The sequence below is a fragment of the Lingula anatina genome, chromosome 1 (genome assembly GCF_051362555.1).
Source record: "Lingula anatina isolate TDL-2025a chromosome 1, LinAna3.0, whole genome shotgun sequence".
NCBI classification, from domain to species: domain Eukaryota; kingdom Metazoa; phylum Brachiopoda; class Lingulata; order Lingulida; family Lingulidae; genus Lingula; species Lingula anatina.
The window spans coordinates 56,025,959-56,052,176 of record NC_141767.1 but is presented as its reverse complement, the minus strand read 5'-3'; the positions used below and the strand labels follow the sequence as shown (position 1 = coordinate 56,052,176).

General features: G+C 34.6%; 2 protein-coding genes across 7 annotated transcripts; one reads left to right on the top strand and one right to left on the bottom strand.

Moving 5' to 3' along the window:
- Positions 1–664: 664 nt before the first annotated feature.
- On the bottom strand, positions 665–12,332 carry LOC106166059 (eukaryotic translation initiation factor 3 subunit C). Of its 4 annotated transcripts, XM_024074593.2 has the most exons (24): positions 12,144–12,332; positions 10,823–10,939; positions 10,625–10,690; positions 10,270–10,346; positions 9,934–10,046; positions 8,957–9,082; positions 8,557–8,736; positions 8,291–8,397; positions 7,885–8,026; positions 7,479–7,741; positions 7,208–7,304; positions 6,559–6,671; positions 6,033–6,156; positions 5,569–5,790; positions 5,149–5,274; positions 4,864–5,017; positions 4,442–4,635; positions 3,963–4,166; positions 3,565–3,730; positions 3,237–3,278; positions 2,171–2,215; positions 1,509–1,562; positions 1,221–1,301; positions 665–1,031 (listed from the first exon to the last, which is right to left on the bottom strand). In XM_024074593.2, exons 2-24 carry the CDS (start codon positions 10,921–10,923, stop codon positions 1,003–1,005), a joined length of 2,826 nt encoding a protein of 941 aa, XP_023930361.2. In that variant the 5' UTR covers positions 10,924–10,939; positions 12,144–12,332; the 3' UTR covers positions 665–1,002. The 4 variants fall into 4 exon arrangements, with proteins under 4 accessions (XP_023930361.2, XP_013399925.1, XP_013399926.1 ...); XM_013544471.2 differs by lacking the exon at positions 3,237–3,278; XM_013544472.2 differs by lacking the exons at positions 2,171–2,215; positions 3,237–3,278.
- Positions 12,333–12,433: 101 nt separating this feature from the next.
- On the top strand, positions 12,434–24,821 carry LOC106166072 (pre-rRNA 2'-O-ribose RNA methyltransferase FTSJ3). Of its 3 annotated transcripts, none has more exons than XM_013544489.2 (19): positions 12,434–12,615; positions 13,733–13,885; positions 14,500–14,579; positions 14,734–14,833; positions 15,111–15,423; positions 15,536–15,644; positions 15,826–15,926; positions 16,452–16,517; positions 16,714–16,815; positions 18,447–18,582; positions 19,040–19,239; positions 19,437–19,530; positions 19,768–19,861; positions 20,913–21,221; positions 21,515–21,617; positions 22,555–22,639; positions 22,844–22,936; positions 23,176–23,270; positions 23,475–24,821. In XM_013544489.2, exons 1-19 carry the CDS (start codon positions 12,549–12,551, stop codon positions 23,677–23,679), a joined length of 2,505 nt encoding a protein of 834 aa, XP_013399943.2. In that variant the 5' UTR covers positions 12,434–12,548; the 3' UTR covers positions 23,680–24,821. The 3 variants fall into 3 exon arrangements, with proteins under 3 accessions (XP_013399943.2, XP_086861008.1, XP_086861020.1); XM_087004882.1 differs by having other exon boundaries at positions 18,432–18,582; XM_087004894.1 differs by lacking the exons at positions 12,434–12,615; positions 14,500–14,579 and having other exon boundaries at positions 13,830–13,885; positions 18,432–18,582.
- The last annotated feature ends 1,397 nt before the right edge of the window (positions 24,822–26,218 follow it).

Here is a 26,218-nt window from a genome sequence, read left to right as displayed (position 1 = left end):
GAATTAAGCCAGGCTTTACAAAGCCGGTGACCTAAAAATGGCGGACGTACATGAAAGAAAAACCGCCTAATCTTTTAAGTCTCTCCGCCTCTCACATGCCTCCCCACACGTCGTCCCTGCGGGGTACAGTAATTAAATCTTGGCTCCGAACATTAATATTTCCGTGAATATCTCTGGTGATATTATCTCCGTAGATAGTCGATTCATTGCTGCTCTACGGGCCAAATTATTCCTTTTTCGTCTCTGTTTTCAAAGATAATAGAACAGAAGAGCTTTTTTCCTTTGATCGCCTTCAGCCGCCATGCTTTCTTCACCACGAGTTTAACTGATGAGCATGCGCACTTAATATTTCTCAGGTAGCTTCCGCATGGCGAACGGAGACGCGATTTAATTACTGTACCCCGCAGGGACGACGTGTGGGGAGGCGGAGAGACTTAAAAGATTAGGTGGTTTTTTCTTTCATGTACGTCTGCCATTTTTAGGTCACCGGCTTTGTAAAGCCTGGCTTAATTCGTTGAGAATGCGCTCATATTTGTCTTCTGCATCAAATTTCGCCTCAGAAAACACCCGTTATGGAAAAAATTGAGATTTACCCCACCATATTAATAACCTTGATGAAAGTAACTATGTGACACATTTTTTCTACAAAAACAAAATAAGACAGTTCCAGCATATCTGCATTTTATTTGGAGATTAACAATTGATACCTAGGATTCCAGCAATGGAGTTTTAAATAAGCGCAGGGAAATATTATATTCCTGAAAATGTTATCCCTTTACACAGTCCTGATCATGCTCTTTGCATCAAATCTATAAAAATACCCAATTGTAAAAAGATTCATGTTCCTCAGTATCTTGCTTCAGATGAATCTTCTCAACAAGGGTTTATTCCTTCTTTCAGTCACATCATGCATTCACTACTGAACTCCAAAATGAGGCGGATTGCACAGACTGTGTACAATGCCATATTAATTTAACATGATGGTTTGCTCTAATTTTTTGCTTAGTACTGCCTCTGGTCTCTCCGCTGACCTGCAAAAGGGATCAATACAATATTAATTTTTACTTGTTACAAATCTTTGCAACACATGGCACATCTTTGTTTTTAACTCAAATTCTGATGTGCCACTACCCTTGCTTCAAGTTAAGAAATCCCAATGTGAGGTGGCTGCATACAAATGGATGTAATATACAAATGTGAAGAAAATGTAACGTAGATACCTCTATTTTGTTGCCTATCCCTGTTTCCTTGGTAACCACCTTGTCCTCCACGGTTGCCTTGGTAACCTTGCCTACCTCCCTCTATGAAAAAAAAAAATTACATCAGACAAATATTTGTGAAACCTATTCTTCTGAAAATAAACTTATATCATTACATGTCTGGGTGAACCCCCAATGGGTTAGTTCTGTGCTTTCATTTATACCACAGAACACCTGGCATAATTTCGGCTCCAGTACATGTGACACATTCATCCTACCACACAACAAATGCACCATCTTATATCATACCTCTGTTTTGGTTTCTATCTCCTCGGCCATACTGCTGGTATCCCCCCGCTCCACCTTATGAAATGACATAATACAAAAATTAAATGTCAATACAAGTATTTGCAGATGCACCTACATATTGTTCTCAATGAAAGTGAATTCCAAGTCTTCTACAAGCAGCTACAAATTGCAGTACTAGATTGCTGTAGGAAAAACATCAAGCTGGAAACAATTATTAAGTCAGTAGCACCTAGTTAACTGGTCCTAAAGGTTGAAAGTTTCCTATAAAGTTTCTTTAAAAAATCCTTCTGCATCTGGAAAATGGACAATTGGCTATGCTATTGTGTTCACCTTCAACATAGATCAACATACTGTTCTTAACTTCTACCACATTGGGTATCATTTTGATACATCATTCTTCAATGATATGAACTATGTCTACACATGCTTAAATGTAAATCAGATATTCCAATATTAAATACAATGCACATTATTTTGAAAAATGATGGCAAAAGCATCTCTGCACATCTGGTGTACTGTTTCCACCTTTTTTTATAATAACCTGTAAGCAAACTTTTCCAAGCCTGTTCTGATACAGGAGAGAAAAACCCAGTATGAATACAAAAACTAAGGGACCACTCATTTTGAAGAACCTAAATGGGTCCCTTCAATCCATACTCTACCTCTGTTCTGTCGATCACCACGTCCCTGGAATCCACCCTGCTGGCCTGAGAAAATAAAACAAAATACATGACACTCAAAAGCAGTTTTCTATCTCATTTTGTTAACAAAACCAGTGATGTGAGTGTATAGACCAATTTGTGCAATTTCTGTTTCTTTCTTTTGTCCTTTTGTTTTTTCGCTCAAGTTTAGTTCATGCGGGGTGCCATCAGTCAAGTGATCTTTTGCTCTCTGTTGCAATGGTCTAAACATGTATACAAACTGTAAATAACAGCATTTTATGAAATAATAAATACCACATGCATGTTAGTGAAGACAACACAATAAATAAGGAGGAATAAACACCCAAGGTATACAAATAACATACAGTATTCAAGTGGGATAAAATAATAATAATAATAATAACAGCAAAGAGATGCAACTAAGAAGAAAAAAGAGAATTAAAACAAAGCATTAACTGAGTAGAAAGCAAAAGCTGGTTTCACAATGATACAGCTTCCACCAATGTTTCAAAGAACTATGGTTACAGTGAAGAACAGAAATAGGTGAGCTGGGGAAACAAAGCTGAAACATTACAGTATATATATTCTACAAGCATGAATAGAGGCATCCAGAAAAGGGATTACAACATCGAAAAATACATTTCATCAATCTCATTCTCATTAATCTCATCAATCTCATTAAATACTTACAGGAGAACTTTTCTTGAATAGCTTTAATGGGTTTGCAAAACACTTATACCAACAAGTACAATATCAAGTTAAGCTTACATATAGAACTTCAGACATACCAACTTGGTAAAAGACCTCCAAATCTACTTCTTTATTTTGAAACACATTTTTTGAACAATGGTATCAACTTCATTATAAAAAATATTCTTTTTATCACAATTCATCGAACAATGACATTGTAATTTGGCATACCCTTTGTTGAAAGAATAGCCCATTTGATATTTCCCCAAAATAGTGAAATAGATAACAAGACTGAAATCCAATTGCTTAGTTCAACTTCATGGAGAATTATTTGCTCAACAAAAATGAAACAGGAAGTGCCGTAGAAACTCCCTACCCCAATTCTGACATCTGTCACCTCCCTGTCTCTGATAGCCACCTGAAGGTAATCACTTTCTCATATTAGGTGAACATATCAGTTGGCTGCTTGGACTAACTGCTGAACTATTCTCTACAACTATTACTCTCCCCAATATTAGAAGGAAATGTCTTTCATGTTTAAGGCTAAAGGGGAAATTTAAAATGTCTAATGTGAATCAAATTAACATTGTAAAACTGGAACTGTGACCAAAATAGACCACCTTTCTTTCTTCATCCCGCCCCAACCAGCCAATCAATAATGTTCAGGCTAGCTGCCCTTGTCACTAACCAAGATATATGCTAACCTTGTTTCTGGTATGTGAAGAAGCTTCCCATCTTCTGCTCCATGATGCGTTCATTGTTCTCAACTAAGGTGGCAACCTTCTCTGCTAACTGCAGGGCAAGGGATTGGAGACGTGTGGGCTCTGTGCGGTGCATTACTACTGTCTGGGTGGGCTCATCCAGGGATGCCTTAAGAAAGCCATTTGTGTTAATACAGTGTATTAGGGAAATGTGTTTTTAAATAATCATTTTAAAAAATAATTATATTCCAAAACAGTTACTGTGATCTGAATAATACTTTCCATGTCTTTTGAAATGTTTATGTTTTATCATGTTGATGATGTAAATTGTGGTGTTCAATCAGTAGCAAATTACAAGATCTTTCCAAACTTAAGAAGTATGTTTGTATCACAAAGCATACCATGAGCTCTTCATTGATGATCATTTTACTGATAATGGAGTGTACAGTGGCCTTAGGCAGCTCAAACATCTCTGCCATGTTGTCCATGCTGAGTGAATCATACACACTGCTGTATGTGAATAAATATGTCCTTAGACTTTCCTCCTGGATCTTGGAGACAATCATCTCACAGGTCTCTGCAGTGTTTTGGAACAAGTCCCAAACCTAAGCCAAAGAAATAAACATCAACAAGTTAGGTTTCAATCAGGTCTGAAAGATAATTTGTCTTGTTTAAATATTTTTTGCCTTCCAAAACAATGTGATTTCAACCCTTAAGGTATGTTTGAGTTGTTTTATTTTGCATTTATTTTCACGTTACCTGCAAAGTTTAGCAACAAACTGACACTTAATAAAATTATTGAAATAAAAAAAATTTAAAAATAAAAAAAAAAAACAAAAGAAAAAAAAGGCGTTGAAATAAGGTACATAAATCCTTGCACCTTCTTATTCATTTTCTCATTGATGGCATAGTCTCTGCATGCTTTCCAGTCCCCAACTTTCATGGCTTTTGATGCTGCTACAATGTGCTCACGCATACTCTCCGGTGGCCCAACCAAGGGATTGCGCTCACTTACTCTCATGACATGGTGAAAGTTCTTACTAATCATGCGCCTCCTGGCATCAAATTCATGTGCTACAAATATCATAGTGTCAGATAAATATTTTAAACATTAATGCACAAAGAGTGAACATCTTCAATATCAGGACTGCTTGTTTTTACTTAATTACACTTGGAATGGATAAAAGTGACAGACACTAATTTCAGGATGTAAAAATAACAGATATGAAGTTAATAGAACTTGTTTGAAGGGTTTAATGTTAGAAAACTTACAAAAAAAAAAAAAAAAAAGACCACATTTACCTGCCATGTACGGTATCTCCATCAACATGGCAGATACCAAGTAGACACACTCCAGCAGCTCCAAGTTTATGTGCATATGATAAGGCATCTGCCTGCGCTTCTCTATCTTTTCTTGCTCTGGTGTGCGCTCATGTTGTCTTTGCAACAGCAAACCCTAAAAAGATGACATATGTCCTTCATGACATTTTGCTTATAAAAATTTAGTAATATGATAGAACCAAATTTTAATATAACTATAGCAGTTAATAATCAGTTAATATTTCATATAACTAAAATAATTGCTACCTGAGCTAGGAGTTCCTTGGCCCTTCCTCCACTTTGAATATCTACCAAACAATGATGAGCATCCTTAATCATTCCCTGGCGGAAAGCACACAGACCCAGCTGAACCATGGCACGGTTATAGAGAATCTGTCCAAAAAATTAGAATTTGTACAAATAATGTATTCAATGTTTTTCTAAATAATAATATGCACATTTAACCTTGCAATGTCACCCCAAGTATCTTGCAGTCTCTCAATTCAACTGAAACAATTTTGTTTAAAAATCCCTTTCTACATTTTTTTTTGTTACTAAAATTTGTCAAATTTGGATGCCATTTTAAATTTTCTACTGAACCACTTCCTGATGTTTTTATTGAAGAAACCCTTGCACTTAGTCTTTGTTACAGATGCAGATGTTCATAAATATATATATGATTCATACCTGTAGTGGTACATCAGAGTGATGAATTGTGTCTTGAAGATGTGACATCATCATGAGATCACGGGCCTGATACCATCGATCATGTATAGCGTGGTGGTAGATCTGACACAAGATGGCGTTGGTGCGTATACGGTCTGTCTGGTCCTTGGTGTGGATAAACCTGCACAGTGTCTCCATGACCTCCTCACTATTCTTCTGTCCCTCAGGTGAAACTGGCTCGTACTGCAATAAACAGATATAATTTCTATAGTAGAAATGTATTTGAGCAATTATAGCAGATGTTCTGCTTCAGCATAAAAAAAATTAGTAAGTCAATATCTTATAGAACCAGCATCAAGAGGGAGCAAAAACACTTTATTATAGCAAATCATAAAAAGCAAACATACACAGTAAATTACCAAAAATTTTGAAAATTATTCTAGCTAAACAGAAGCATCAAGTTTAGTGTTACAAAATGTTCATACCTTGTAATACAGGTGCTGAATCTTCTTAAGATATGCTCTGCACAATTCCTCATTACTAGACCTCCCTTCTAGATACACTACAAGGCGGTCGATAATGTCACACACTTTTTTCTCATCTCTTAACCTGTAAAATTGATAAAAATTGACATAATTTAATACATACTACTAATGTTCATGAAAGAACAGCATGAATCAAGTACAAGCATGAAAGTTCTACACTGGATGCAAATCTTATTTTTACAAACTCAAATTTGGGTACGTGAAGGTAAAGTATAGTTAGGTCACATTTGATGAATGGGTCTTGACCATGCATGGTCAATTAGATTTAACTTTTGTAGAAGACAAATTAAATGATTAAATCTTAAATTTTAAAATTTGAACCCAAAAACTAATGTTTTGTGAATCAGGAACCAGTGTTCTAGTACATAATGGAACACACAACATTCAGTATCAGCATGGTAGCAGACATTTGTAAATGTGCTACAAGCGTGCAATATGGCAGTTGGCAAACAAGGGTAATATCTACCTCTCCACATATTCTGTACTATGAGCATCACAGCCCTGCAGCATCTTGGTGAACTCTTCATCCATTCTCTCCACAACAGTCAGGATACACCCACGCACCAAATAAGGGGCTACCTAGAATGGGAAAGAAACAGTTCAGAGATTTCGAAGCTTCTCAAGTATGTGGTTCCAGACAGATAAACCCTTGAAATGAGTGCAGACGCACACAATTTCAAAACAGCTATAAGGAAGACAAAGCAATAGCTACTTTACCTCCAAGATGACATGAAAAATGCAATAAATGGCCCCAAAAGATGGTTCAAGGGTAACAATATGAAATTGTCAATCAACAGGGACTTGTTACTTAGATAAAAACATCTGATCATACCCCCACATCAACCATCCTACAAACCTTTTCTTGATAGCACGACTTGTGACTTATGAAATTTCGATACATCTCAGCAATAACCAGAATGTTTTTGTATTTTTCAGCAGCTGTAAGTTTGTAAGTTAGTCATAGCTTTTGACAAAATTTTTCTGCCAATTATCATGAATTATCAATGATTAATTAACATCTACATACAGCTGCTGCACCAACAAATTTTACTATATTGCAATACATATTTCATTAAATTGGAACCGATCTTCAAATATAAAACTATAAAACTCACCTCTAACTGTTCAGACTCTTCTGTAATATCTTCTCCTACAGATATTTCTTTATTGGTAATCAATAAATTCAACAGTTCTAGTACAAACTCTATACACCTGAAACAGATTTATGTTACACTATCAGATAATTTGAAAAGAAAATCCACCATTAAATTCGAAATAACATGTTTAGATGTATATATGCATATGTATTCAACTTAAAAAGAGATCCTATTCTCTTAATTCCAATAAATTGAAAATGTCTTTATTGCTCTCAGATAACATCTTTACCTTTCCCACATCTCAGCTCTCATGCAGGTAGCTATGTTTGGGTTATAATCAAACAGGGCTGCAGCAATGTTAAACATAATTTTTGCTTCCATAGCAGGACCAAGGTTGTTTTCAGAGGCAATAGAGTTCAGTTCAATTAGCATATTGATTTGCTCATTCCTGTCTGTGCCCTTCTTGCCACGAGCTGCTACAATCTCAATCAACTTCATACATACAACCTTATGGTTGATTTCTACATCCTTCCCAAACATTTTGGGTTTCTCCTGCAAAACAAAATATTATAATCAAAAAGATGACTGAAAAATTCATACATTGAAATGGTTTACCAAAGATTTTCAAGAAATGCTTACTGTGAAAATCTATGTTATAATGAATTAAGTAAAACATCAAACACCAAAACACCTACAGCTATCATGGGTGCCCCTCCTTTCACCTGCTCCCACTCTCCTTCATCTTCATCTTGGGCCTTGTCTACTTTCTTTGTCTGTTTACGCTCCTTCACTTCTTTCTTTTTGGCATCCTTTTTCGCCTTTTCCTGTTCTGTAGTCCTGAAATCCATGCCAAATGTCATGATTACAGCACTTTAAACCTAAACTGTTACTAAAAATGAATGATCTTATAATAACCTATTCATGATATTGTGCTTAATTTACCAGAATGAAATCTTTGCAGCAGATTGAAGTTTAAAGATTGGCAAAAAAATAAAAGATGCTTTTTGTTCATGATACTACTGATGGATATTAGGTAAAATTGAAAACACAAGAAGAATTTTATTAAAAATACATCCATCCTCTCTATCAAAATTAGCATACTTTTTTAAAAACTTCAAGGCCAAGTTTCCACCATATTTTTCATCGTCAGAGCTGAGCTCAGATGACTCATCACTTTCGTCACCCCAGTCACTCTCATCACCAGAGTCCTGGAAAGGAGAAATATGGATATACTTAAATGTGAAAATTCAGGCTATTGTTCTTATTTGAATGCTTTGACTGTTCCTAATTGATGCTTACCATATTATATCAAAACCTGACAAAAACTGACTTAACAAAACAGAAAATAAATCAACTATCAGAATTACCTCATCTCCATCCTTTAAGAATTTAGATACATTTGGCTTAGAGGGAGGTGGCTTCTTTATAAAATCTGCTATCATTTGGGTGTCATTCTCATCCTTGTCATCATCATCATCCTCCTCCTCTTCATCAGAGTCTCTTTCTTCATCATCTGAGCCTTCTTCCTCTTCATCTTGGTCTGGGTTCTTAATGTAGATATAAATTGTGTCAAAGTCATAACTTCTGATCCTGTAACTTATCTTAAAACTGATTCAAAATAATCCTTAACCAAAAAGTAACTACATATTGAACCTATGAATTCAAAACTTCAATTTTGCACTTTCTGTTGTTCTTAAAAGCTGAATGAACCACACATTATGGTCAGACAAAACAGCTTCATAAGTTTTACATCATGAATGCACCTACCTCCCTATAATCTGAAATGCCTTGCTCAAAGTCCCTGTTATATTTTTTTAGTTTCTGTCTCAAAGTGGTCAGAGATTTTGCATTGTTTTTGCTCAGCTGTTTTCTAGCCTCTCTGTCTTCCCAGCACTGGAACAAAGTTAAGTCTTTTTCATGTACTCCTACTCTCCAAGAAACCTTATTCTGCCATGAAATTAATGACCTATATGACATAAGCTAGATTCCACAGACCTAGCCACACATTAAATTGTAAGGCATCACAATACAGACAAGAGCATGAACATGAATACTGCAGATATATAAAGATGTAATGGAAAATGAGTAAAGTGTGATTTTTGAATGTCCTTAATATAAAAGGTATATATTCAGGCACTTTAGTGATAAGTGAAAAGACCAGGGCCCAGTTTTATAAAGGACGTTTAGCACTAACCAGTAGATAAATTCTCCTAACACCCATTAACTAATAGATGGTTAAATTGTGTTTCATATACAGTGTTCAAACAGCCAATTAGTTAACAGGCCAGTGTTTAACTGGATAAAATAATTATTTAAAGGTAAGTTAACCAATGTACTGTTTAAACACTGTTTATGAAACACAATTTTATCCGTCATTTAGTTAACGGGGTTTAGGAGAATTTATCCAGTGGTTAGAGTTAAACACTGGTTAGTGCTAAACGTCCTTTATAAAACTGGACCCAGACCTTCTCAACCCTGTTGAGCAGTTCAAATGAAAGTACTATCTTCACAAAATAAATGTAATGGCCTGTGTCCTGATACACTTCTTTGAATAATTATTACTCTTCCTATAAGAGAATACTATAGTATTCCATCGTCTTTTCACTGTAATAACAAAACCACAAAATCACTGTAACTGAAAATTGCTTTCAATGCCAGAACTATCAATTATCTAATTGCAGCATTTCAAGAATGTTAGTCAATATTGAACTTCCACCAAACTGTCAACCAAATTGTACTGTTACCTCAGAGACAAAATCTTCAAGTTCCACCAAAGCCCTCAAGTAAAACCTTGGGATCCCTTCCTTTTCAACAACTTTCTTGGCTTTATCATATGCTCGTCCCAGGTCTTCAAAGTCTGGATTAACAAAATAAATGTGAAAATATGGGTTCTCTTTAAAAAACTATGTTAAATCACTTTTATCCTTGTTACACAACAACTGAAATCTGATTCATAAATAAAAGTGTTTATTATATCTACAAACATTACACTTCAAAGTAAATATGCTTCTACAAGCAGACTTGAACCTAATGATAATTATTGTAACTTCTTAATGCACCAGTTTTTCATAAAAGCCTACCTGAGAGAACATTTGACATGTCCTTTATCTTTTTGTGGTTTTTTAACTGCTTTATTATATTTCTGATTTCTTCATATCTAAAATGATAAAAAACAAGGATAATTCATATCAAGTTTTGCTCCTATTACTGTAACTTTTTTCTTCATCAAAATATTGGTTTTGTTGTTTTTATTACAGTGAAAATGTTCACCTTAGGCTTAATAATTGTTAGTTTTTTTTAATTGTACTTTTTTTAGTTACTCACAAAATGTACTTCATGGCACCAAGCCAACATATTCTTCAAAACTTTTGAAAAAATACTTGGGAGTATAACTAACAAAAATTAAAATATCATTTGCAAATCATTTGAGAGTACCTTTTATCTTTTGCACTTCGCACCACTCTTTTGGTATCTTCTTCATCATCACTAAAGGTAAAAGCTCTGAAAAACAAATGTATATTCTGTAATATATCATTACCATTGATTAGTTTCCTAGGAAATATTTCGAAATGTCCATTTAGTTGTGAATTCAAATACTGCTGCTCATATTAAAATGTGATTAGTTCGACTTACTGAGCAACTTTCCCTGCTACTGGCTTTACAACTGGGATATCTTCTCCTTCACTGGATTCACTCTCAGACTCCGATTCTGAGGCAGCAAAAAAACGTGACATTTTGCAGAATTATGTCCTGTAAAAAATAAAGAAAAATCACATTCTTTTTCTCTACAATGAAATCTTAATATTCTGTATAAATATCAGTGTAGATTCTTCAACCATTACTATGAAGATCAGAAATGGTGATATAATCTATTTTCCATTTCACAAAATCTATTTGCCCTCCTCAAAATGACTTCTGGTTCAGTGGTAGCAGAACCAGTCCATCTGGGGATAAATAACCTGTCAACTGTCCAAGCGTAACGAGAAAGCACTTTTCATATTAGTTCAAGGGACCTTATTTGTAGAAGATCATCAGACAGAGATCGTTCGCGATCCAAGTGAGACGTGAAGGCAATTTTCACATTCATTCAAAGGAGATTGTTTGAAATATTTTTTCGTTTTTTACCTCCCCCCCCTCCCCTCCATGCCCAACTCCTCGCTCACGGCACTTGGAAGAGTCGAAATTTTGAAGGAAATCACAGATGGCAATTTTGCAGTGTGACTGAATTGCACAATACACCACAACACAGTGCAATACACTTCAAAAATCAAATCCAGTTGCAATTACACAAAAGAAATGACCATTCCCAGCAAAGTAGGGTGATATATCGTTGATATAACTTAACAAATCAACAAGACTTTTATATTGTTCGGTTGGCAGCCATGTTGGCGAGTGGCTCTTCTTGGGTATATTACTGGCCAAGAAGAGCTACTCGCCAACATGGCGGCTGCCCAAACAATGAAAAAATTGTCAAGTTGTATCAGCAATATAATTACTATGTACTATACTTTGCTTTTATATCACCCTATTTTATTTGAGATTACCCTTTCCTGTGTTTACTTGCAACTGGACTTGTGTTATCAAGTGTATTGCGCTGTGTTGCGCTGTATTGCGCATTTCAGTCACACCCGCAATTTTGGACAGCCTGTACCCCAATCCTGGGAAAAACCTTGACCGCAGTGATTTATGAGACACACCAATGGACAATGAGCGTGGTACAAGAGCACCAAAAATATCTCAACTGACTTATTTCAATAACAGAGTCGCCATCAAAATAGTTTCAACGTTAGCAAGCGAACCACGCCATGTCACATGTGGATCCATATGCTGAATTTGTCGTTGGCTGAAACTGCCCAAAACATTACTAACTTTTGCAAAGGGAGCTGACATTAAGTTGACTGCCAAAAAAACAATAAAGTTGAATTTTAAATATACGAAGTATTAGTGGTCTTACCAATTTTTCTAGCTGGTATAAATAAGACTTCTTTTCTCAATTTCCACTAAGCCACCGGCAACATGGCGGGCACATGTGGATGTGTAGAACGTCACACATTTTGAGGCAATCCATTTGCACATTCTCAATGCAGAGATAAAAAATGCCGAATTCGTGACAAGGGAATAGTAGATACGTTGGCTGTCCTTATGAAGTCCAAATACTTCCATAATAAAACTCAATAACGTTAACTCCTTCCTCTACTAAACAAATATTTCGGGCTTATCTTGTAAAGCGACACCTCTATACATGATTTGATGACGTAGTTAACAACTTTAAGACCACCACATGTTCATGTGTATCATGGGTTTACAGGTATAAGTAGGTCTCCGTGTTCAGGTGATATTATATTACTGAAAAAATATAATGGGCAAAAAGACGAAGGTTGGAAAGGCTAGGAAGGACAAGTTTTATCAGCTCGCCAAAGAAACAGGTAATAGATCATAGTCGACTTTTGTAAACAAAACATCTCGTTACCTAAACTTAAGTTACCATCCTTAAACTTTAGAATAATCACGCTCGACTGTCATTTGGTTAAAGAACCTGCTGAATAAACCTAAAAACCAAAGAAAATTACTTCAGAATACCAAACCAATCTACCATAGCGCTAAATACCCGATCAAAGTCCGAAAACTACTTTTTGCGAATTTCATTAAATTAACCCAATTAAATAGAAATCCAAATAAAATAGAAGCAGAAATCAGATCACACTCAAACCTACATTTAATTTCCTTGGCTACATCTTCCCTTTGTTTGTTTGTAAATCTGCTGTACATGTTATTCCGAGAATTAGGCCAAAAGGCCCCTCTGTTGTCTGAATCTGACAAGGCAGGTCTGAATTAAAATTTCAATAAGACTAGACATTTTCCCTTATTGCATTTGTTATAATAGCAAGATCTTGAACAAGATCTTAATTTCGTCAAAATATGCTTTTTTTCTTTTAATTATTTAGAACAATCCTTTAACAGTTTCATCATTTTATATTTAAAAAAAATTCAAAGTTTTAAAATTTACAATGGGAAATCCTATTGACAGTATTTTAAAAAATCTGCATTTTTTGGGTAATCACATCAAATTGTGTGCTTCTTCCTACTTACCAAATTTCATCCGAAGGAACATATTTTTATGTCTGTATCATCGGCAATTATTAAAAAAAAAGATTTTTTAAAACATTTGATGTAATCATGCCAAAGTGCCTGAGAAACTGATAATGGGTCATGACTTCTAACAACATACTTAATAAGTTTCATCAAGATCTGACTCGAAATGGGAATATTGAAGGGGTTCGGAATTTTAATCTACATACTTAGCTGAAACAAAGTAATTTGTGTACTGGCTCACAGTGCTCTTATTACACAGCAGCAATAAAGTAACCTTGCCTCATATGTATCCTGTAATATCATAGGTGTCTTTATTATACCCTGAACGCACAAAATATAAATCAGGATAATTGTTTCCTGTCAGACTCTCAAATGATCACTTGGTTTTAATGATTTTACTCACTTTTTGAGTGAAACCTAGTTTAATCAATATATTGTTTTACCATTCAGGCTACAGATCCAGGGCATCTTTTAAGTTGCTTCAGCTGAATCGCAAGTTTGAGTTTTTGCAGAATTCTAGAGTTCTTATAGATCTCTGTGCAGCTCCTGGAGGATGGCTACAAGTTGCAGCACAGCATATGCCTGTGTCTAGTGTAATTGTTGGTAAGGCCTATCTAGTTTTAATTCAGTAACTACTATCATGTCTTAAAGAATTGATTCAACAACATTATGTATTTGTATGCCAGTTCATTATGGCAAAATATCAATAGCTTCAAGGCCCACTCATGGGATTTCCCTGCCAAAATGAATTTTCCTGGGATAAAGAGCGATGTTTTCTTACTCAAGAATTATTGCTTGAACCATCCCTTCACTGATGTTTTATTCCATTTTTAATTTAAAACTTCAGTTTTAATGACTGGCTAGTTAAATAGAAGGACCTATAGCTACTGCAAAGATGTGGACTCGCAGGATTGTAGCCAGGGGTTTTGGGGGGTGGGGTGGGGTTCGTCCTTTTGTGAATATTTTTGCAGTGTTTTTTCCCTGCTTGGTGTCTGTATATTTGTGAGCTTTGCTGTCTAGTTTGATTTATCAGCTGATCAAGGTGACAGCTGTGTATGATATGGTAGATCAAATATTCCTTTTAGGTAACTTGTTACAATACACATTTGACACCATGGATGTTACATGAAATATTTAAATTTATCATATGTATTTCACTTTAATTTTATTTGTGTGTATTTTCTGTTTGCAAGTTTTATTTATTTTTCACACTGCAGGTGTGGATTTGGTCCCAATCAAACCAATTCACAATGTCACTACTCTCACTGAGGATATCACCACAGAGAAATGTAGACAGGTATGTTATTGGTGAAAATTTTAAAAATAAATTTGCTGGTTATCTTTGCCTGTACAAGTCAAAGTCAGTGCAAATATAAATTTAAGTGCCAGCTAGTGCCTTTTGTGTGGGGTTGTTATTTCGATCAAAATGTCCAATTTTTTGTATTTTGTAGGCATTAAGACAAGAGTTGAAGACTTGGAAAGCTGACTGTGTGCTGAATGATGGCGCGCCTAATGTTGGCAAGAATTGGATTCATGATGCTTACACACAAGGTAGGATCAGTATGTGTAGTTAAGATTGATGCCAAGTTTTTTCAAATGTATATTTTATATTTGTCAAAATTGCTTTCTTTTATTAACTATTTTTTAAAGTTGAGAATTATTATTAGTACTCAACATTTGGCGTGTCATGGTTTTGTGAAACTTTTTTTCATAAATTGGAAAATATTTTTCTTTGAATTAATAAAGAATAATTTCAGATATTTTGCATAACATTTTGCTACATACACCAAGCAGTTAAGGGAAGTTTGAACCTTATTTTTCCTACCAGCTGAGCTCACCCTACATGCACTAAAGTTGGCCACAGAAATGCTGAAGAAGGGAGGATGGTTTGTAACCAAAGTTTTTCGCTCCAAGGACTATCAGCCACTTATGTGGGTGCTTCAGCAGTTGTTCAAGAAAGTTCATGCCACAAAGCCTCAAGCATCCAGAAATGAATCTGCTGAGATCTTTGTGGTCTGTCAAGGCTTTATTTCTCCAGACAAAATGGATCCTAAATTTCTGGATCCAAAGCATATTTTCAAAGATGTGGACGTAACCAAGAAATTAGCATTGGATTTGCTGCACCCAGAGAAGCACAGAAGGTAAGATTAAGGATTGTCTTTTATCATGTTCACATATTAATTTTAAAATGTATAATTGTTAAATTATCTACTGTGTCCACGTAGTAAGGTCATTAATTATTTGATGTTTCAGACAAAGGGAGGGTTATGCAGATGGAGACTACACACTATACCATGTTCTTAATGCTTCTGAATACATAAACAGTGAAAACCACTTGCAGTTACTAGCAGAATGTAATAAGGTAAGTATTCATATGGTTTTCTTTCTAAAACAGATATTAGGTTTTTGATATTAACATCAAACAATAATATACTTTTATTATAAATAAATGTAGGTTTCAATTTGTACTTTAAAAGACTTGTTTTACTTTTATCTTTTGGTCTCTAGATATGATATGAATGATGCACAAATTATTCTTCTAGATACAATTAGATGATAGGAAAATTGCTTCTCATCCTTTAACCACCACTGAAATCAAGGAATGTTGCCAGGATATTAAGGTTTTAGGGAAAAAGGAGATCAGGTTTGTGACTTTATGCAAGATTGTAGGTGTTCATTATTTGTATGAGATCCAGAGCCTAATTAAGACTTACTATATGAATGTGAGATGAGGGTGGGGATTTTCTGGTTGATGATCATTGTCCTGTTGCCTATGCCACAACCCATAAATGGCAGGTCCCCTCTTCATAAAACAAGAGTGTGGAATGAAAATTTGTATTGACATTGTGAATTGAAGAAAACTAGGTGGAAAACCCAACATTTCAAGCTGGTAGATGCCAAGCTTTTTTTTTTTTTTTTTTTTTTTTTTTTTTTTTGTAGACCTGCTTCCATGAAATAATGAAAGAAAGCTATATCTATAGGTAAGATTTCAATTTCAACATTTGCCTAGGCAGTTTAAAATCTGGTTGGATTTCAGTCTTGCCTGATATATATATATATATATATATATATATATATATATATATATATATATATATATATATATATATATATATATATATATATGATTCTGTAATGTGAAAATTCATTTTTCCCATTTTAATATCAGATCTTTAATCACTTGGAGAAACAAATTAAGAAAAGAATTTCATCCAGAAGAAAATAAAGTAACTGGGTAAGTTTTGAAAGAACACATTCAATTTGTCATCCTTTTTTATTAGTTTTGATAATTTTTTTTAACATTGATAAAACCAAAAGATGTTTTTGAAAATAATCAGGTTCATGTCTTTTTTATGCCAAGTATTCCTTATAGTATGTTTAATATATATTTAGATCTTTTTTAATTAAGTGGATTAAAATACCTCTTTCAGTGCTGTGGAAACAATTGAGGAAGATGAAGATGATGATGATGATGTTAAAGTAGAGCAACAGCTCTCTGAACTCCAAGATGAGCAGAAAAAGGAACAGAAAAGGTAGCATGTAATTTCACTCAGTATTTGTGTCACAGATTGCTTCTATTGATAAAAACACTCAATGTGAAACTGTGTAATAGATGTATTTTATTTCACCTGTAGAAAAGATATAAAAATGAAGAGATTTGCACAACCATTTTGGTCAGTCACCAATTACAGAATGAGTCTATGTTACAGCGAATAAAGCACTTAATATTAATAAAATAACTAATAAAATAAATACACCGTTTAATAAAACTTAATAAATAACTATGTATCAAGGCAATTGTACTTGAATAAATAGCTCACCTGTAGAAAGGAAATAAAAATGAAGAGATCTGCATGACCATTTTGGTCAGTCACCAATTACTGAATGAGCAAAGGGTGCGACAAACAGCTCTGATCAGGTGAAAGAAAACAGTCTGACCATGTAACAGTAGTAACCAATCAGAGGAGATGATAAGTGCCTGCCAAAGATAAAGTCACGTGAAAGAAAGAAAGAGATAGGAATATTGGTGCAATATGAAAAGTGGATATGGTAACAAAAAATAAATGAGATCAGACCTCAAACCCCATCACAATTGTTTGGTTTATTTTAGTAAATTAATAAGGCTATAAGTAAGTTTTGGTTTCCAATGCCTCACCATGTGCCACCTATTGATTTCATCATCCTCAAATTTGATTTGCTCCTTGATTGAGGTGTGTGTGCTCTAATCTGTACCATAGTTTCCAAAAATAGCATGCATTACAAAGAAAATAAATGAATTGGACCCTAGAATAAACAAAATTTTAAGTATTAATTAGTACCACCAGCTTATATAGTCATATTCTTGTGTCTTTGTCCACATGGTCTGTATCTGAACCTAGTTTTTGTGGTATTAGAGCCTTGTAGACTATGGATTCAGATAGTTCAAGGTTCATTTCAAGATTCTGGTGAATTACTGCTTTAACCTATATTTTTTCCTGACTGCCAAGAAAAAAGATGTATGATTTGTATTTTTACCATCTCCATAAAGATAAAAGCTTCGTATATAAAAAAAATTATCAAGTAATCAAATATAGATGTAAAAAGGAATGGCAATAAGTGGAGTAAAATAGGATTTGTATTCAGTGAAAATATTGAAAATTTTTTGAATTTTATTGGAAAAATGGATGAGTCTGTGGAACACATGCTCTCTTATATCCCCAAAAGGTATGGTAACAAAGAGTTGTCTAATTCTTTTGTGACGGTGTATGAAGTCCCATTTCATGTATTTTCACCATATCCATTTATCTATTTTTTCTTTCTTTCTTTGTCTTTGGTGGGCGTTGATTGGTTGGTTCTTCCATGTGATGAGAATGGTCTTCACGTGATCCTAGTCGTTTGCCGCGCCCTTTTTCACTCTCTCTTTTGTACCTGACCAGAGCGGTTGTACATATACTTCATTCTCTATCTACAGGTGAAATAAATTAAATCTATTACACAGTAGTTTGTTTTTTTAACCTATAAAAACAAACTGTGACACTTTTTTCAGAGAAAAACAAATCATTTGAGCCTCCTGTTGTTTTCAGTGATGGCTGTGAGAAGGTAATCATTTTAAGCTTGCCTTAGTCTCGAAGTGGATGTTCCTTAAATATTTTCTTTGTGTTTATCACAGGTTTGTTTATTTTAGGAAAGAGAAGAAAGTCCGAAAAGAAAAATCCAAACTGAGACACAAGATGGATCTTAAAATGATCATCCCTGGTGACAAAATAGATATGTCAGATGATTTGGAGCTTTTTAAATTAAACAAGATAAAATCAAAGGAGGTGGGCACCCTGACTTTCCTGTGGAATAGACTTTTTAAAAAAATTTTTGTCATTTTTTTTTAAAATTGAAAATCCATAGCAGTGAGGGTTAAAACACATTTTAATTGTTTCAAAATCTTCATCAGATAGTGAAATTAAGGATATCATGTTTTTTTGATTGGTTGATGAATTAGTAAAATAGTCATAAGGTAACAATAGGATTGTTAGGTAAGTTTTGACAATTTTAGTACATCACAACTGTCAAGAATAATTAAATGTAAATCTATATTTGATTTTTGTATTAAATTCCACTGCTGTTGTTCCATCTCCAAGGAATTTAACAACAACAATAAACAATGGAAACATTTTCTTTTTAAACAACCTAAATGGGTGATCACGTCAAGAGTGAATTTTATTGGAAATTATACAAGATTATCTCTATTGATGACTTACTTAAAGTATCACTATTTATTTGCAGCAATTATCAGAGCTGGAGAAAGGGGACATTGTTGAAGAAGAAGATTCTTATGATGGCTCTGATATTGTATTACCTAAGAATTATCGACAGACTGTATCATATGACCGTGATGATTCAAAGGATTATTATGACGACACAGAAGGTAAAGCTGAACAAGAAGAAGAATCTGATAGTGATGAAGATGATGATGAACCAAATAGGTAAGGTCTTATACCCAATTGATCCCTGTGTGATTCTAAACAAGTTTGGATTGCACCTGTGTGAAAAGATGAATGCATTTTGAACACAAGTAAAACAAATTATGAAAAGTGCATGTCAAAGGGGAAGTAACAATTTGTGTGTATTTTGTGTGAAAATACTTTTTGATACATTTTGTTGCCTTTATTTATGTGCTCAGTGCATTAGATGAGAAAAGTCAAAACCCTTTGGTGGTGGACCTTGAAGACAGAGGTAGTAAAACAAACAGGAGAACAGATAATTGGTTTAAAAAGGTAAATAGAATGTGTGGAATCTGCATTTTTAAAGAAAATAACATGCATTTAATTGTTGATTGTTTTCAAGATACAGATTCAAGTTTTTGTTTGAAAATCCACTGTTTGTTTGGTTTGTAGCAGTTATGTTCCATTTTTTAAGTGCAATTTCTACAGCATTTTTTTACTTGGAATGAGTGATAGACTGCACTTCTATTTTAAATGACATTTAAGTTGATACTGCAACCTTTTTCATAGGCCATTTTCAGTGGCATTGATGACAACCAAGATGAAGATTTAGAAATAGCAAGAATGACTGAAGAGTATACTAAAAAAGGAGGAGTCATTTTAGGTAAACTTTAGGAATACAAAGTCAAGTGAAACTAGCCTCCCCAGGATTTTAAGAATACAGGGAGGGGATGATGCCCATTATTTAAATGCCTTGCTTCCCCAGCTATTGAAGAACATTTACATTTTGTAGTTTTGGGTATTTTACAGTTGTGATTGTGAGAAACACTCGCTCTTTAGTTTTTTGGGAAAAACTTTGGAGATGCTGAAGGTACGGTGGACTTGTAATGAAAGAAATCTGTTTGTCCTCCAAATTCTGTGCTGGTCCAAACTAAGTATTTTATTTTCGCTAGACTATGTTTACATGTGATTAATTAGTCTGGAACAAAATTATTGTACTGGACCCCGAGGGAACTAAAATGGTCAACAGAAATGCTTTCCTCGCCAGACGTAACCTTTGTATTTGTCATTAGGGGGGATTTCACATTCAGTTGTTGAGTTTCTGTCTATGTTACAAGCAAGTCAAGCATGGCTTAAGAATTACTCCAGATGCCCATGCGACTTACAGATTACACCCATCACCACAATTATCCTCTTCTGCCACCATTTAAGGGGCCGGTAGGGCCGGGGGATTTATAAAAATGCGGACATGCTGATTTGGTGTGTTCCCACAGGGGCCTATACTTGAATTTGGTATACTATTTGGTATACTATCAGAAATTTATTATCATGTAGAATTTGGTATACTATTTGGTATACTATCAGAAATTTATTATCATGTATTGCATTTTCACATGAATCTTGCAGCTCCTCTAGAATTTCAAGGCCAGGCAGTTTCCCCATGTCTGAGGGGGCAGAATTTTTTTTTTTTGGAAATTCCGGGTTCTCCTATCTTTTTTCTGGATACATTACTTGTATAATAAAACACTTTTTGATCCTCACTGTCTTAGATACTATTGTGAATCAGAAATATTTGATCAGTTATGAAAAGTGACAGTATGTGTGTCATTTGAGTTGCCTATATATATATATATATATATATATATATATATATATATATATATATATATATATACCAGGTGTACATTCTTAATGGTTTGCTTTGAATATTGTAGGAAGGGGAAAACAAAAAAGAAAACTAAAGGAAAAATCACATGAGGATTTAGAAGACAGTGATATGGAGTTTGAAACCAAACAACAGGATTCAGATTCTGGCCATGACAGTGACTCTGATAATGCAGTAAGAGAAAACAGGAGTGGTGATGAAGAAACTGATGAAAGTTCAGATTCTGATGCAGATTCTGATGCAAGTGATTATGATGTAAATAAATCCGTTCTGGTAAACAAAAAATCAGGAGAAAAGATGATTGGAAAGGCTTCTCATGGACAAGATGACTTTGAAGTCGTTCCAGTTGTAGAACCTGGTTAGTTATTTGTGGTTTACATTTGAAATTGTATAGTTCACACTATGAAGAATAAAAAGCTATTTCTTATTATTGTTGATCGAAGTACGAACTATTTAATACATCGTCAAAGAACAAACTTTCATTTTAATACTTATTTTTTGTCTTTTTCCCCCCTTGTTATATGGTGGGTACAGTTGATTTTTGTTTCTAGTTCGTGCTTGTAACTTAACATGAAAGTGTGACATATTAGTGATATCATTATAATGTCATAGCCATAATGTCTTAAGTGTTCTCTGTTTAAATGTTTTCAGCACATAAAATTCCAAGACTAGATCCTGTAGGATTGGCTATTGGTGCCAAAATGATACAATCAGGGAAGAAGAGAAGAGAAATCATAAACCAAGCTTATAACAGGTATATTTAGAAGCTGCAAAGTTTTACAAAATGTCATAAAATGCAGTAGGCCCAGTTGCCCAAAGTAATCCAGAAGACTGTCATGATCTTCAGATGTGTCTTAAAAGATCCTCTACAATCAGGTGATTGTGAGATGTGTAATGCAACTTCCTCCTTCATAGCTAATCCAAAAACAGTTGCATCTCTATAAGCAAACAATAACACTGCCATTTAAAGAATAAAGTTGTTTGAGCCATTTAAAATATGAGATAATTTGCCCACCAAAATATTTCCTTATGATTTTCAACATGCACAAAATCAGTTAAGTGCAATTTACACAATGCATGGTAATACATGTACCATAATTTACCACCACCATTTTAGTCCTAACCTGTCTTGTCCACTGGCTATGCTGGCTCAGTCGCATCGTCACGATTACAGCGTCACCTCTTAGACCATAAGACTGTATACCCATCTCTTGGGTGTAGGTCACATATAATCGCAACTTGATCCATGTAAGTTTTGGGCTTTGTTGGTGCATTGGTCTGGGTGTGGCACTCATTGCAATGCACCCTTTTGTTATAAATTGTAATTTTCTACAAAAAAAAAAGAGAACTCTTGTTAACTGCATTTTATAGAGCTTGTCAAGCACAATGCGGGAGGTGGTGCCCTCCCCCCCTTTTTTTTGTTTTTGTTTTCCATGCGAATGGGCTTATTTCAGTTGGTGGTACAATACCCAGCGGTGTTATCGCTTCTCTGATCTGAGTTTACTCTCCAAAGTGACAGACATTAAGTGCTGACAGTGGTGATTCGAATTCCTTTGCCTCCCTCCTTAATATGTTGGATAATTATGCTTGTTATGAATAACCTTCACACACACCCACAAAGAGCATTCATAGGACACTGGCCTATTTTATATACTTTAGAATTGTTATTGAAATATTGAAATTGTTTTCAGGTACACATTTAATGATGAAAACCTGCCAGATTGGTTTGTAAAGGATGAAGCCAAGCACATTAGAAAACAACTACCAGTGACAAAGGTATATTTCTAAATGACAAAAAGTTTCTTTTTTAAGAAAAAGCTTGATTCTTGAAGTGCTGATCAGTGTGAGTAAAAAAATGAAAACTGGTCTGACTCTTAATATCATAATTGACATGTAAATATTAAAACTAATAAATAAAATGATTTTTACTATGTTTTCTTATAGTTTTAATTAACATTGAAAGTGTATTATTTCAAACAGCAAGATGTCCAGGAATACAGGGAGAGACTTAAAGCCATTAATGTGAGACCAATTAAGAAATTGGCAGAAGCCAAGGCTAGGAAAAAGAAAAAGGTATTGTATCAATATCACAATCTTTCATTGCCCTGCTATATTGATAAACGCATTTAGAAATAATTAGAATTGATTTGTAAAAATTGATGTGTATTTATTTTAATGCTTTGAAACGTGTTATTCTAAGTTATAGGTGTGCTAAAAGTGCCATATCCTGGAATTAAAAGTCACAATGTTATTATAAATGATACACTATCTAGTTTATATGCATACACATATTTATTTTTAAATTTTCTTAGGCTATGAAAAAATTGGAAAATGCTAGAAAGAAAGCAGATGTCATTTCTGAGGCAGTTGATGTCACTGATAGAGAGAAGTGGCAACAAATAAAACAGTAAGTTGCATAATATGTTTGAAACCCCTGTAAAATAAATGGTAAATCAAAAATATGTAAGAGAAGTTATTTTGTTTTAATGTACTTTTTTTAAGTTAAGGATATTAATATTGGATGTGACTGTGTTACTAACAAGGACAGCAGACATTTCTCTTTCTTTTTTTTATTCTTTTCTGATTTCAAAATGTGTCTGTCACATTTCAGAATTTACAAGAAGGCAGGTATCTTGGGAAAGAAGAAGCCAGAAGTGGCATATGTTGTGGCTAAAAAAGGGGCTGGAAAGCGGGTTGGTAGACCTGCAGGTGTCAAAGGGCGTTTTAAAGTTGTGGACCCAAGAATGAAAAAAGATATGAAGAAAATGAAAACGGATAAGAAAGGAAAAAATAAAAAGAGACACAGAGGAAAATAGATTACAGCTGTTTTTTTTTTTCCTGGAGAAAGTGGAAAATACAGAAGGTCATGATTGCAGATTTAACCATTTTGAAATAATTTTATTGTTAGGGGAATAATTTCATGGAATGTCATGTAGAATAGAAGAAGCAAAGTCACAAGGGTCATCTATGCTTCTTTTATTAAACTTGGTGATTGTGCTACTGTTTGACCATCCTGCTGTCTTAAGGTTATTGTTAGCCTTTGCCAAAAACTCCTTATGTACTGCCTTACATACATTTATCATTTACACGTGTCATAATAGTGATTTTGGGGTTAAAATTGGCTTTAATAGTATCTAGTCTGTACAATTTACAGCCAGTTTTGAAGCTGGTTTCACTGAAAATATATAATATTGGGAATCTTTTGCCCTGTAAAAGCAGTTATGTTATAATTCCTGCAATCTTCTGCATGAGTGTCATACCATATGTTGATATGAAATGATTAACATAATTTAGTGCTTCATTTTATACTAATTTGCATGGGAATGACTGTAAGAACTACAGTATGACAAGGTCGTACAAGTGTATTTATTTTATTTTATTATTTTATTTTATTTATTTATTTATTTTTTGCACAATTTGGCAACATTCAGCTTGACATGTAACTACCAAACTATATTTTTGTTTAACTACAATTTTACTGAGTGGTTTTGTTTGATAAAGAGACAGCTTTCTTTTGGAAACAGCATGATTGAATTACTTATACTGTAATAATTAATTTTTGCGTGTATTTTGTTGATGTTCCTTTTTGGTGCCTGTATATTTGCAAGCTTTGCTGTCTGGTCTACTTTTTCAATAATGTCATCTAATAATTTATCTCCGCCTCAAGTTTGGGTCTTAAAGTTGTTCTGAATTGACCAGTTATTTTTTGCTGTAGGGTGTTTAATTCACTTAAATGCTGTTGGGTATGTTTCATATACAGAGGCAGCAGACAACATGCTTTTGTTTTGCCAACTTTAATTCCACTCTACCACAAGGTTTCTATCTACCACTGGAAATGACATATCTGACTCATAACATTGGGTTCTGAGATATCACAAATACTCAGGAGACTGTTGGTCATATCTGGACCTTTAAGGATCACGTTGTTGAGTAAAAGGCTTTCATGCTGTAAAGATGAGTCAAACATTCCTCTAATTTTATCTGGTTTCTTAGGATTATACACTCCAAACAACAGTAAGGACCATCAGCTTTCACCCGGTTTCAAATATTGTTTTTTTATTTCTTTAAGGTAAATATGTAGTCTTCTTGGAGTTTGAAGTATAGTTCCTCTTCCGACCTCAGGATATGCATCTTATGAACAAAAACCTCGTCAGGTTTATGCAACTTGTCCAGACAGGTCTGTCCCATTCTTACACACCTAGGCCAGTCTTGGTGCAAAGGGACTACCTCATGGCCCAGTGAGCTGCTTTGTTTGCTTCTGGGGGGTCTCTATTAACTAATAAATAAATAAATAAATGGGAGCACTTTTGTCTACTCAAGGTATGTGCTGCATAATAGGTTGGAGGTGAGAATAGTTGGCTGCTACCATGGCCCATAGGAGCCTACGCGTGCGTCTTTTAGACGCCCCTTTACATGCAAAAACGACAAGGCCTATGCCGAGTTCGTCTTTTACTACAGAGCTTTGAGAGCCGAAAATGGCATGGCTGTGTCTCTTTCGCCACTTACTGAACTCCAGAGATGCGAGATTGACACGACCCATGTCGCGTTTGTCTCTCAAAAGACACTGTTATAAAACATGAAATAGGCATTACGTGTGATTTTCGCAGCTGAATAAGTAGACCCTTATAAACGAAGTTGACGTGACCTTAGAGTCATGTCGCTTTCAACTTTTACAAACCTCCAACAAAATCTATCTCCACACAGACGCGCGCGACATGTACTATTGGATATGGGTCAGTTGAAAGCGACATTAACCTAAATGGCTCATGTTACTTTCAGCCAATTAATTTGAAACAGAAGGACCGTCTTAAAACCCTTTATATTTGAATCCTTGAAAATAAAAATATGAGGCCATATAATTATTACAAGCAATTAGCCACACTGTTATCTAGATAGCACTAAATTATGATGGGATTCAAATGAAAAAAATGTTTTGGGACAGCACAGCACTGTTTCAAATTAATTGGATTTGACATAAAAGAGTTGGCTGAAAGTAACATGAGCCCTTTAGGTTAATAAGGTTTCAACTGACCCATGTCCAATAGTACATGTCGCGCGCGTCTGTGTGGAGATAGATTTTGTTGGAGGTTTGTAAGAGTTGAAAGCGACATGACTCTCAAGTTACGTCAACTTCGTTTATAAGGGTCTACTTATTCAGCTGCGAAAATCACACATTATGCCTATTTCATGTTTTATAACAGTGTCATTTGAGAGACGAATGCAACATGGGTCGTGTCAATCTCGCATCTGTGGAGTTCAGTAAGTGGCGAAAGAGACGCAGCCATGTCATTTTCGGCTCTCAAAGCTCTGTAGTAAAAGACGAACTCGGCATAGGCCTTGTCGTTTTCGCATGTA